The 14349-nt window shown below is 36.4% G+C and overlaps 1 protein-coding gene across 1 annotated transcript in view; it reads right to left on the bottom strand.

The window, feature by feature from the left end:
• Nucleotides 1-297: 297 nt before the first annotated feature.
• SNX3 (sorting nexin 3) overlaps nt 298-14349 on the bottom strand; it is a 49540-nt gene continuing 35488 nt past the window's right edge. Inside the window, exons 2-4 of the mRNA XM_042939498.1 lie at nt 11622-11717; nt 2167-2291; nt 298-772 (exon numbers count right to left, since the gene is read on the bottom strand). Coding sequence (XP_042795432.1) covers nt 667-772; nt 2167-2291; nt 11622-11717 — 327 coding nt within the window. The 3' untranslated portion in view covers nt 298-666. The remainder of the gene's footprint in view (nt 773-2166; nt 2292-11621; nt 11718-14349) is intronic.

Consider the following 14349-nt stretch of genomic DNA (forward strand, 5'->3'; position numbering starts at 1 on the left):
AGGCAACACAATCAGTGCATATCAGAAATGCATTTTTATTTTTATTTGAAAACAACTTAAATTTTTAGACAAATGATTTTAGTATATAAATTGGATTTTGTTTTTATACAGAATATAAAGATTTCCCTCATTGATCTTCCATGTGAAGGGTATTACAAGCCTGAAGGGAGATACTTTCTGCACACAAGTGTGTATCTCACACGTAGGGGACTGGAAACCAATGGTGTAGTGCATCTACACATAAATTAGGACAAGTGACATCACATATTAAAAAGGGGTAAGAGAAATATTCTAGTTAATCAGATTCAAGAAGCAAACAGGACACAAAAACTGTGCAGATAAGACCAAGTCAGTAACTTTAGTTAGGACACTGCAGATCATACTGGAGTAACAGGTTTGTGGGGTTATAGTGTGTACCACATTAAAACAGCAAGGAAGAGCGAGAAAGGCTGGAACAAGGGATTTTCACTAAAGCAAATTAACTTCTTGTCAACTGCCAAAACAAAACAAAACTGAGCATATGAATGTTAGTATACTGAAGGCATGTTATACCAGTTTCTGTGCAGCATGCTAAAAGTTAGATAGAACTTCTTCACTGGTGCATACGAATCATTAATAGTCACAGGAGGTTTTTGTTTTTTTTTTTTTGCCCCTTCTCATCAAATTTCAGGCATGTCTTATTTTAGATGGAGTATAGCTTTTATCTATAATTTCATCCTGTAAAAACATGTGAAGACAACGTTCATTCTGTGCCAGAGGATGACCAGCGACCCTAGGAATAAAAATTACAAATTTAGTCCCAATACTTTATATAAAAGTGGGGTCAGGAGTCACACACACATATTCTATAGTTAAAAAGCATGTATGATTTAGCAATAATAAGTGTTATTCTGGACTGCCCATTAGGCTATGCTCTATCAACTAATGGGAAATTTCCTTTGGTTCACAAGGGTCATTTAGAAAACATTTAATCACTGTATTTGCACTGCTTCTGGCACATGTACCCAAGAAACTTCTTTATATAGCAGTTTGTACATTCACAAAAAACCTAAATGAATTTTAATGTTAAAAGTGAAACGTCATTAATTCTAAGAACCCATTTTAAAGAAGGAAAAGATATAGGATCAAAATTAGAAATATACTGAATTTGAAAAAAAAAATACACTGAAGTTCAATAAAAGCCCAAAACACTAAGAAAGAGGCACAAGTGTGTCCAGGTTTTTCTTCTTTTTCCTTTTTTTGGCCTGCTTTAAAGGTTCCCATTGCAGACTAAACACAAGATCAAAATGGGTAACCAGACTTCTATTTCTCAATTCAAAAGTACCTCAGCTAACACTGCCTTCTCCAAAAGGAAAGCGTGTTCATAAAAGACAATGAAGGCTATGTGCTAAACTAAAAGTTAAAGGCTTTGTACAACTTTCCCTCCTGTTTACCACTCACAGATCTTCAAATTACTAAAAATTGAAGTTGTTGGTTAGTATGTAACCTCGTACAACTATATTCTTCAGCATTTGACTTCATTTGGTCAAATTTAAGTCCAATGCACAATTTATAGCAAGCCCCTTCCTGACATTAGCTCTGTTACTTTGGCTTTTAAAAATGGCTATATTTCAAATTAAGAATAAAATTAAAAGCTAGAAATTTTGGTTTAAGAGTTTCTAAAGTAAAAGATAAACAATTGAAAGTCTTCTTACATTTTGGAAAGAAACATTTTGCTGTGAAAATTTTGAATGTGCACCTTTACACAAGACATGCTGATAATACCTCCATTTGCAATCAAACAAAATGATTGCAAGTGTACCACAAGTTTTATTGTTCATGCTAGAACATACCTTAAATGAGAAAGAATCATAAGTAAAACTATTTTTTAAATGCTGCAATTTTAAATGTAATTTGCATAAATTAACCAAGAAAAACAAATACAAAACTTAGGTCAACACAAAGATACTCATTTTAATCACTCAAGTGTGTTAATATTTATCACATGATATTCAACTTGTTATATACTTTACTTTATTTAAATGATACAAAATGTTAGTTAGGAAATGGCCAAAAAAGAAAAGCAATACTACAGTTTAGCTTAATATCTAAATTTTGAGTATTTGCTTAAAGTTGTCTCAGAACACTATTCGCTCTTATACCTCTTGAGGTACAGAAAGTACTTACTTGTTTATAAACTGCTCCAGCCCTTGCTTCCTTTCTTCAATAAAATTATCATCAAATATTCCATCATCTCCTCTGAAAGGAAGCTGACGCAAAAATGCTTTTCCAGGGAGCGGGGGAACTACAACCTAAAAAAACATAGGAAAGTTCTTGAAGATGCTGACTGGGTTGTGAAAATTTATAGACCACAACATGAAGACAAAGTGTATGTTCACTGTGACAGCTATTCCACTGTTCAACTAGTTTAAATAAAAAAATCAGTAAAGAACACATTGAAAAAAAAACCACACTAAAAAACAGTCAATGTTTTGGAGGCAAGATAACCAAAGGTAGACAGAATAAATAGCCCATTAGATCAATGCTCCTTAATGGCATGGCCCATAGCTTAAGGTTTTCCTGAACTTATTGAAGCATAAGTATACAAAAAGAGCATTCAAGCAATGCTGAAATGAAACCTACGATGCCTCCAGTTTTGATGCCACTCAGGGAAGACCATGCTTTATTACAATGAAAAACTACAGAGATCAAAATCAACTTTCAATTAATTAAGAAATCAAATATTAACAACATTCTCTCCAGCATGGGCAGATAAGAATTCTGTGGTCTATTTCCTCCACCTCATACCATCTGCATACAGTCTTTCCTACTTGTGTTTGAAGTGATGATAAAAAAGTCAACAATTCTGTCACCATGCTTCCATTTTGTTTTTTTTTAATGTTTATTTGAGAGAGAGAGACAGCACACATGCAAGTAGGGGGAGGGACAGAGAGAAAGACAGGAGAGAGAGAGAGAATCCCAAGCAGGCTCCACCTCCTGAAGCATGAGATCATTACCTGAGCTGAAATCAAGAGTTGGATGCTTAACCGACTAAGCTGCTCAGGTGCCCCACACTTCCTTTTTCTATGTTAAGAAACATGTCAACATTCTCCCAAATCTACTACTCCATCTTTCCCCAAAGACCTGTCATTTCTTTCTTCCTACATAGCAATATCCTATTTTTCCCCTTCAAAGTCTAACTATCCTCTAGGGTCAACTTATACTGATCTCTTCTAGGAATTATCTAGAGCTCAAATATTTGAGTTAAATAGCACCTAGCTACTTACTTCACAGGTTAGTCAGGGTTTCTCGCCCATGGCACTATTAACATTTTGAGTCACATTATTCTTTGTAGAGGGGGGGAGAGTAGGGGAAGGAGTTTCTTGGTGCACTGCAGAATGTTTAACAGCATCCCAGGCCTCTACCCACTAGACTGGGTAGCACCCAGTAGTGACAATAAAAACAGCCTCCAGACCCTGTCAAATGTCTCCTGGGGGATAAAACAGGCACTGGTGGAAAACCAACTTATCCTACTAATGCCTTCAAATCAAGGATCCTGTCTCAGGCTTCCTATGGTTATTTAAAGAAAAGTTGGGCACACAACACAACAGACACTCAAATATCTGTTAAATGACTAACCACTTAGCGGGATCCATATCTTACACCAAAACAGAGAAAAGGTGTAAGTGACAAATCAAACAAGAAGAAATATAAATAGTAAACAGAAGTAATTGTACATACCCTAAAAGAGGAAAAATTTTAAACCCCTGATGCAGTTTCTATCCTAAAACAATAACCCAGCTGGGTAAAAAAAGGGAAAGAGCAACACAACTTCATAAAGAATAGCAAAGAACAAAATGACAGCAAAAAAAGAAACACAAAACCAAATACCCAACATAAAATTCATGATTCTTTCCTAAATGTAGTCTTCTCTCCAGGACCAATGATTAACACATCTAGAGATTTGTCTCTGTAACTCTGCCTCAGTATTCTTGAATCTCTCTCCCTACATTAATATTTGTGAAGTAGAGTGTTAAAACCTGCAGAGACCTTACAACTGAGAAACACATCATGACCATTAACTGAGCTCCAGCAGAATGGCTTTTCTGAAGGACAGGGGAAAACATCTGTATCTATGAAACTACTATTAAAAAAAGAATCTAGAACCAATGCACTAAACAAATGACTACCATTAATTCAGGACATAATTCAGCATGAAATTTAAGATCAGTATGTATTATCTGCAGAGATATATTCTTCCTAACATAATATTCAAAACAGTCACTGAAATGGATGGTGAGGTTGTAGGTAACAGGATTTAATGATCTACAAAAATCTTGAGTGGCTTGCCCAGCTAAGATTCCAAAGATCCTCTTCAACATCAAATTAGTTTTGCTGAACAAGTCTGGAAAGATCTAGTTAGAATTGTTTTATTTTTTTTATTTTTTAATTTTTCATTAATAATTTATTTACTTTTTAAAATTATATCCAAGTCAGCATATGGTGCAACAATGATTTCAGGAGTAGATTCCTTAATGCCCCTTACCCATTTAGCCCAGCCCCCATCCCCTCCAGCAATGCTGTTTGTTCTCCATATTTGAGTCTCTTATGTTTTGTCCCCCTCCCTGTTTTTTTATTATTTTTGTTTCCCTTCCCTTATGTTCTTAAAGTCCTCATATGAGTAAAGTCATATGATATTTGTCTTTCTCTAATTTCGCTTAGCACAATACCCTCTAGTTCCATCCATGTAGTTGCAAATGGCAAGATTTCATTCTTTTTGATTGCCGAGTAATACTCCATTGTATATATACCACTTCTTCTTTATCCATTCATCCATTGATGGACATTTGGGCTCTTCCCATACCTTGTCTACTGTCGGTAGTGCTGCTATAAACATTGGGGTGCATGTGCCCCTTCAAAACAGCATACCTGTATCCCTTGGATAAATACCTAGTAGTGCAATTGCTGGGTCATAGGGTAGTTCTATTTTTAATTTTTTGAGGAACCTCCATCCTGTTTTCCAGAGTGGCTGCACCAGTTTGCATTCCCACCAGCAGTGCAAAAGAGATCCTTTTTCTCCACATCCTCGCCAACATCTGTTGTTGCCTGAGTTGTTAATGTTAGCCATTCTGACAGGTGTGAGGTGGTATCTCATTGTGGTTTTGATTTGTATTTCCCTGATGATGAGTGATGTTGAGCATTTTTTCATGTGTCGGCCATCTGGATGTCTTCTTGGGAGAGGTGTCTATTCATGTCTTTTGCCCATTTCTTCACTGGATTATCTGTTTTTTGGGTGTTGAGTTTGATACGTTCTCTACAGATTTTGGATACTAACCCTTTATCTGATACTTCTCCCATTCCATCAGTTGCCTTTTAGTTTTGCTGATTATTTCCTTTGCTGTGCAGAAGCTTTTTATTTTGATGAGGTCCTAATAGTTCATTTTTGCTTTGGTCTCCCTTGCCTTCAGAGACGTGTTGAGTAAGAAGCTGTTGCTGCCAAGGTCAAAAAAGTTTTTGCCTGCTTTCTCCTTGAGGATTTTGATGGCTTCCTGTCTTACATTTAGGTCTTTCAACCATTTTGAGTTTATTTTTATGTATGGTGTAAGAAAGTGGTCCGGGTTCATTTTTCTGCATGTCACAGTCCAGTTTTCCCAAAACCATTTGCTGAAGAGACTGTCTTTATTCCATTGGATATTCTTTCCTGCTCTCTCAAAGATTAGTTGGCCATATATTTGTGGGTTCATTTCTGGGTTCTTTATTCTGTCCCATTGATTTGAGTGTCTGTTTTTGTGCCAGTACCATATTGTCTTAATGATTACAGATTTGTAATACAGCTTGAAGTGTGATAGAATTCTTATACCAATCTAATCATCATTAATCCAAAGATACGTGTGTACACGTGGGGTTAGAAGTAGACAGGAAAATACTTGGCCAGCATAATATAGTGAAAGCATACTAAAATAAAAGCTAAAAAGATATCACTATAATGACCAGTAAACACAATAAATATCATCTACTTCCTAGCCTCATATAACAGATCTTATTTAATTAAAAATACTTATAAACAGGGGCTCCTGGGTGCCTCACTCAGTTAAGCATCCGACTTCGGCTTGGGCCATGGTCTCACAGTTCGTAAGTTTAAGCCCCGTGTTGAGCTCTGTGCTGACAGCTCAGAGCCTGGAGCCTGCTTTGGATTCTGTGTCTCCATCTCTCTCTGCTCCTCCCCCACTCACACTCTGTCTCCCTCTCTCAAAAATAAAAACTAAAAAAAAATTTAAAAATTAAAAAAAAAAGGTACTTAAAATAACTTGATTAATTGTTCTTAGCAATACTATAATAAAAATACAACTTTAGGGATTTAGGTTAAATCCCTCAGAGATTTAACTGGTCTATTGTTAAAACTGAAGTATTGTGCTTCAAAGGACAGTAATAAGTGGAAACAATTCATAGATAAAGAGATTTTGGCAAATCAACTATCTTGTAAGAGACTTTTAAGAGTTTTTTGTATATTCTAGGTACAACTCAATAATAAAGACAAAACACTCGATTAAATGGGCAAAGGATCTGAAAAAATATATATATAACTGATAATATGTAAATACAAATATAAATAAATATATATATATCTGATAAATACATGGAAAGATGATCAACATCATCAGCCATTGGGAAAATGAAAATTCAAACCATAATGATATTCCAACTTCACACATACTAGGACAGCTATAATAAAGAAGACATAATAGTTATGTGTTGATGAGGATGGGGAGTACACGGGAACTCTCGTACACTGTTGGTGGGAATGTAAAATGGTGCAGCTGCTTTGGTAAACAGTCTGGGAGTTCCTCAAAATTAAAGAGAGTTGTCACAGGACCCAGTAAATCCACTTCTAGGTATATACTCAAGATAAATGAAAATATATGTCCAAACAAAAACCTGTAAACAAATGTTCACAGCAGCATTATCTATAATAGTCAAAAAGCAGAAACAACTGAATGTCTGCAAACTGATTAATAAATGTGTTATATCCACACAACAGAATATTATTATTGGGCAATGAAAAGAAGTGAGTTAAGAAAAAAAGAACTAGTGGGGCCCCTGGGTGGCTCAGTCGGTTGAGCGTCCGACTTCAGCTCAGGTCACGATCTCACAGTCTGTGAGTTCGAGCCCCGCATCGGGCTGTGTGCTGATGGCTCAGAGCCTGGAGCCTGCTTCGGATTCTGTGTCTCCCTCTCTCTCTGCCCCTCCCCTGCTCATGCTCTGTCTCTGTCTCAAAAATAAATAAAAACATTAAGAAAAAAATTTAAAAAGAAAGAAAAAAAGAAGTAGTGTTTAATGTTGAAAACACACTCAGTGAAAGAAGCCAGACACAGAAGGCTAAATATTCTATGCTATTTATATGAAATGTCCAGAACAAGCAAATCCATAGAGAAAGTAGATTAATGGCTATATAGGGTTGGGTGAGGAGGGGCTGGGGGAGAAATTGGTAGCGACTACTAATAGCTATGGGATTTCTTTTATGGAGTAATTAAGATGTTCTAAAACTGACTAGTGATTGTTGCACAACTTTATGAATATATGAAGAACCACTGAATTTTACTCTTCAAAGTTTATTTTTATTTATTTATTTTGAGAGAGAGAATGTGTGTGTGAGCAGGGGGAGGCACAGAGAGAGAGGAGAGAGGAAATCCCAAGCAGGCTCCGTGCTGTCAGCACAGAGCCTGACTTAGGGCTCGATTTCACAAACAATGAGATCAAGACCTAAGCTGAAATCAAGAGTCAGATTCTTAACCAACTGAGCCACCCACGGGCCCCTGAATTTTACACTTTAAATGGGTGAATTGTATGGCATGTGAATTATATGTCAATAAAGCTGTTATTTTTTCAAAAAGTGCTATATACATTCACCAAATGTTTATTAAACACTCCAACATGCCATGTGCTATGTTAAGCAAAGCCCAAAGCCCATCAAGACACTTCTTCCCGTAAGTCAGAGAAAGACAAATACTGTATGATCTCACTTATAGGTGGAATCTAAAATAAATCAAACTCATAGCAACAGAGAGTAGCAGAGACTAGTGGTTGCCAGGGATTGGCAGGTGGGAGAAATGGTAACATGCTGGTCAAAAGGTACAAACTTCCAGTTATAGGATGAGTAAGTTCTGGGGATCTAAAGTAGAGCATGGGGAGTATAGTTAACAATAATGTATCATATATTTAAAAATTGCCAAGAGAAGCATATCTGAAATGTTCTTACCACCACCACCATGAAAAAAAAAGTAACTATGTGAGGTGATGGTATAGTAACTAAGCTTATTGAGTTCATCGTTTCACAATATATACATATAACAAATCATACTGTATGCCTTAAACTTACATAATGTTATCTGTCAATTATATCCTAATTTTATTATTTAAAAAAAAATTTTTTTTTAGTGTTTACTTTTGAGAGAGAGAGAGATAGAGAGAGGGTGCGAGCAGGGGAGGGGCAGAGAGAGAGAGAGAGACACAGAATCCAAACCAGGCTCCAAGCTCCGAGCTGTCAGCACAGAGCCCAGCGTGGGGCTTGAATTCATGAACTGTGATGTGAGACCATGACCTGAGCTCAAGTCAGATGCTTAACCGACTGAGCCACCAGGCACCTCAATTATATCTCAATTTTAAAGCTGGGGAAAAAGGACACTTCTTCCCTATGGTCATAAAACATTTCTTCTTTGTTACCCACAACTTTTCTAACTTGGTTTGTACATTTAGACCTTAAAACCATGTAATTTATACACAGTTATAAATTTTTATTCCTAGACAGCCAAATGTTTCAACTCCATTTACTGAATATAAATTCTTTTCCCTACTGAATGACAATGTTATTTTTGTTCTGAACTAAATTTCTAATAAACACGCAAGTCAGCTGCTAAGATCTATACATTCATTCTAAGTTCTACAACATTCAGCTAATCTATTTGCCTATTCCTAAAGCAATAGCAAACTATTTTAATTACTATAGCTTAAGATAAACTCTGATGTCTGCATATGCTTATTAGTACATGCTGAAAATAATTTCTGACTCTTCTTGAGCTTTCTTGGATTATAAAGCTCAGATATAAATCTGCAAGTTCATTAAAAAAAACATTAAGATTTCTGTTAGAATTTTATGAATTCATAAGTAAGTTAGGAGGTAATGCTTTACTTTGATCAGGTTTACTGCTAAAATGTCACCTCTAAGTGAGGGCTTCCTTTGACTACTCTATAAAAGAGTACTCTCCTCGAATTCCTTGCTTCCTATAGTTTTTGGTTTTTTTAGAACATATTCCTATCAGACATACTATATATCTTACTATTTTTTCTGCTTTCCCTTCACCACAACCCCAACTTTCCCAATTGAATGTAAACATCATAGAAGTGGGAACTTAATTTATTCACAGCTCTATCTATAACTCATAGAACATAAAGAATTAGCTCTCAAATGTTTACAGAGTAAATGTTTACAGAGTAAAAATAAAACAAGTTTAAAAAAAGTGAATATTCCATGGAAATGCAAGCTGGTGCAGCCACTCTGGAAAACAGGATGGAGGTTCCTCAAGAAACTAAAAATAAAACTACCCTACAACCCAGCAATTGCACTACTAGGCATTTATCCAAGGGATACAGGTGTGCTGTTTCGAAGGGACACACGCACCCCCATGTTTATAGCAGCACTATCAACAATAGCCAAAGTATGGAAAGAGCCCAAATGTCCATCAATGGATGAATGGATAAAGAAGATGTGGTATGTGTGTGTATGTATGTGTATATATACATACATACACACACATACATACACACACAATGGAGTATTACTTGGCAATCAAAAAGAATGAAATCTTGCCATTTGCAACTTACGTGGATGGAACGGGAGGGTATTATGCTAAGTGAAATTAGAGAAAGACAAAAATCATGTGACTTCACTCATATGAGGACTTTAAGATACAAAACAGATGAACATAAGGAAAGGGAAACAAAAATAATATAAAAACAGGGAGGGGGACAAAACAGAAGAGACTCATAAATATGGAGAACAAACTGAGGGTTATGGGAGGAGGGATGGGCAAAATGGGTAAGGGGCACTAAGGAATCTACTCCTGAAATCATTGTTGCACTATATGCTAATTTGGATGTAAAGTTAAAAAAATAAAAAATAAAACAAGTTAAAAAAAAAAGTGAATATTCCAAAACAAGAATGTAGTATTTCTAAGTTTTGAAATTTTCTTTACATGGTCTTACATTTCTTTTTTACTCATAAACATTTTATACTTTGATAGGTCTTTTTTTAAAAAAAATTTATTTATTTTGAAAGAGAGAGAGCAAGAATGAGCAGGGGAGCTGGAGAGAGAGAATTCCAAGCAGGCTCCGCACTGTCAGCGCAGAGCCCCCCCCATGCAGGGCTCAAAGCCATGAATTGTGAGATCATGACCTGAGCCAAAATTAAGAGTCAGACAACCGACCAAGCCACCCAGGAGCCCCTATACTTTGATAGTCTGTTGAGTAAAGTTGTTTTTCCTTTAAATTTTGATGGAATGCTATGAATTGTGTATATTGCTCTCTATCCAGCCACAGGTCTGATTAAGGAAGTTTTCCTTCCGCTTCAACTTATCACACTTGAGAAACGAGTAGAAGCGACCCTACTTCAGGGCTCCTACCATATCAACTTGTTTCCTATTACACTCTAGTCACAAAGTAACTTTTCATCATTCTGAGCACACCATGCCCTTCCAGAACTCTATGTTGTTGATGTTCTTCTGACATAGGGCTGAAATAAGGAACTAGTAGGAGACCTTGCCTTGCTGATTTTTTTTGCAGCCAAAGTCACCAAATTTTCTTTTAAGAGGAGATGATTCTTACCAAGGTATATATAACAGTTTTAAAATTGCATGTAGTTGGGCGCCTGAGTGGCTCAGTCAGTTAAGCATCTGACTCTTGATTTCAGTTCAGGTCATGATTTGACAGTTCATAAGTCTGAGCCCTGCATCGGTGACAGTGCAGAGCCTGTTTAGGATTCTCTCTCTTTCTCTCTCTCTCTCTCTCTCTCCCTCCCTCTCTTTCTGTCCCTCCCCTGCTCTCTCTCAAAATAAATAAATAAACTTGAAAAAAAACCGCATGTAGCAACCTATGAGACCATGACCGTCATTTAAAAAGCTAATCAGGACATATCACAGAGTAAGGTAAGTACTGGTTTTTGAAAATTTTTGTTATATGTACATGTGTATGATGAAATAAAATATTTCTTATGAGTCAGTAAAAAAACCCTGGAAATCCACTGATACATGAGATGTATTAAGGAAGACAAACTTGGCAAGGAGTGTGTGGGAGGGCAAGACTGAATAGGAAGAGGAGGGAAAGGAAGGAAGTAATAGCAAAAAAGTTCTAAGAAGTGTTACTCAAGTATGACTTAGTAAAGACCTCAACTGGGCCTTTAAGTAAACAAGAAAGAGTTCTGAGCAAAAATTAGACTTCCTCCATCTCCTGTAAGATAAAATCAAACTCCTTGAAATGAAGAAATCATATATGCTTTTACCTCCTTCATTCTAGGTAAGTTTTCTGAAAGGTCCTTAAACATTAAAAGTCAGAGTGTTTTGCTTTAAAGTCCTATTACAAATAATTCTTACCTTGCTCTCTCTTTCTAATTCACTTCGCAGCCACTCAAAGTCACTGTATCTTCTTCTAACAGTAGATTCCTTCAGCTTGAAAATAGGCAGATTTGTCTGAAATTAAAAAAAAAAAATCATTCCTAAGTTGAAGCATGGGACAGGGACTTCAAAATAAGGAGGCTGGGGGATCTATTTGTCAAATTGATAATGTGGCAAGCCTGGTTATCTTAAGATAAGAAAATCATGAAGTTATCAAGATGACATTTTTACCTCTAACAAAATAAAACTTCACCAAATGTTAAAAAAGTGTATCATTTACACTACAGTACAATTCATTTATTTTTAATTTTTAGAGAGAGGGAAAGAGAATCTCAAGCAGGTTCCAAGCACTCAACACGGAGCCCGATATGGGGCTTGATCCCACGACCCTGGAATCATGACTTGAGCTGAAATTAAGAGTGGGACACTCAAACCAACTAAGCCACCCAGGCACCCCTAGAGTACAACCTTTAAAATGCATGTCTGTACATATGCTTTAGGATATCATTCTGCCTGAGGTCAGCTACATAAATATAGTCCATTTTTTTTTCTATTTCAGTGAGCTGTACAAATGTCAACTGAACAGGAGTGAGAATAAAGCTAGCTCCGACTGCTGTGAGCTGGTTTAGATAGTACCTTACTATACAATGCTCACAGGGGAAAGAGACCTTAACTACTTTGAAATGGAATAAAAAATATTTTGTTATTATGACTAGATTAGATGCTTCACGATAAAAGAAATAAAGGATTATTCTTTATTATATATAATTATATATATAAATTTACATATATATAAATACATACATATAGATACACATACACACACACACATATATGTGTGTGTATATATATATATATATATATATATATATATATATATATATATATATGAAAATTTACATCCCAGTTAGCATATAGTGCAATAATGATTTCAGGAGTAGAATCCAGTGATTCATCCCCTACATGTAACACCCAGTTATCATCCCAACAAGTATCCTCCTTAATACTCCTTGCCCATTTAGCCCATCCCTCCACCCATAATCCCTCCAGCAACCTTCTGTTTGTTCTCTATATTTAAGAGTCTCTTATGTTTTATCCCCCTCCCTGTTTTTACATTATTTTTGCTTCCCTTCCCTTATGTTCGTCTGTTTTGTATCTTAAATTCTACATGAGTGAAGTCATATATTTGTCTTTCTCTAATTTCACTTAACATAATACACTCTAGTTCCATCCATGTTATTGCAAATGGCAAGACTAATTTTTTTTTTTTAATGTTTATTTCTGATAAAGAGACAGAATCTGAAGCAGGCTCCAGGTTCCAAGTTGTCAGTGCAGAGCCCAATGTGGGGCCCAAACCCATGAACCGTGAGATCCTGACATGAACTGAAGTTGGATGCTTAACCAACTGAGCTACCAGGTGCCTCAAGACGTCATTCTTTTTGATGGCCGAGTAATACTCCATTGTGTTTATATATACCACACCTTCTTTATCTATTCATCTGTTGATGGGTATTTGGGCTCTTTCCATACATTGGCCGTTATCGATAGCACTGATATAAACATTGGGGTGCAGGTGCCCCTTCAAAACAACATACCTGTATCCTTTGGATAAATACCTAGTAGTGCAATTGCTGGGTCATAGGGTAGTTCTGATTTTTTGAGGAACCTCCATACTGTTTTCCAGAGTGAATGCACCAGTTTGCATTCCCACCAACAGTGCAAAAATGTTCCTCTTTTTCCACATCTTCGCCAATATCTGTTGTTGCCTGAGTTGTTAATGTTAGCCATTCTGTCAGGTGTAAGGTGGTATCTCATTGTGGTTTTCATTTGTATTTCCCTGATGACGAATGATGTTGACCATTTTTTTCATGTGTCTGTTAGCCATCTGGATGTCTTCTTTGGGAAAGTGTCTATTCATGTCTTCTGCCCATTTTTCACTGGATTGGATTTTGGGTTTGAGTTTGATAAGTTTTTTTTTTTTTTTTTACAGATTTTGGATACTAACCCTTAATGTGATATGTCATTTGCAAATATTTTCTCCCATTCTGTAGGTTGCCTTTTAGTTTTGCTGATTGTTTCCTTTGCCATGCAGAAGTTTGTATCTTGACGAGGTCCCAACAGTTCATTTTTGCTTTGTTTCCCTTGCCTCTGGAGACATGTTGAGTAAGAAGTTGCTGTGGCTGAGGTCAGAGGTATTTGCCTGCTTTCTCCTCCAGGATTTTGATGACTTCCTGTCTTACGTTTAAGTCTTTCATCCATTTTGAATTTATTTTTGTGTATGCTGTAAGAAAGTGGTCCAGATTCAGTCTTCTGCATGCCGCTGTTCACTTTCCCCAACACCATTTGCTAAAGAGACTCTTTATTCCATTGGATATTCTTTCCTGCTTTGTCAAAAATTCATTGGCCATATGTTTGCGGGTCCATTTCTGGGTTCTCTATTCTGTCCCACTGATCTAAGGGTCTGTTTTTGTGCAAGTACCATAATGTCTTGAGGATCGCAGTTTTGTAATACAGCTTCAAGTCCAGAATTATGAAGCCTCCAGCTTTGGTTTTCTTTCTCGGGATTGCTTTGATTATTTGAGGTCTTTTCTGGTTCCATACAAATTTTAGGATTGTTTGTTCCAGCTCTGTGAAGAATGCTGGTGTTATTTTGATAGGGATTGTACTGAATATGTAGATTGCTTTGGGTAGCACTGACACTTGAACA

Source organism: Panthera leo, chromosome B2, assembly GCF_018350215.1.
Source record: "Panthera leo isolate Ple1 chromosome B2, P.leo_Ple1_pat1.1, whole genome shotgun sequence".
Classification (NCBI taxonomy): domain Eukaryota; kingdom Metazoa; phylum Chordata; class Mammalia; order Carnivora; family Felidae; genus Panthera; species Panthera leo.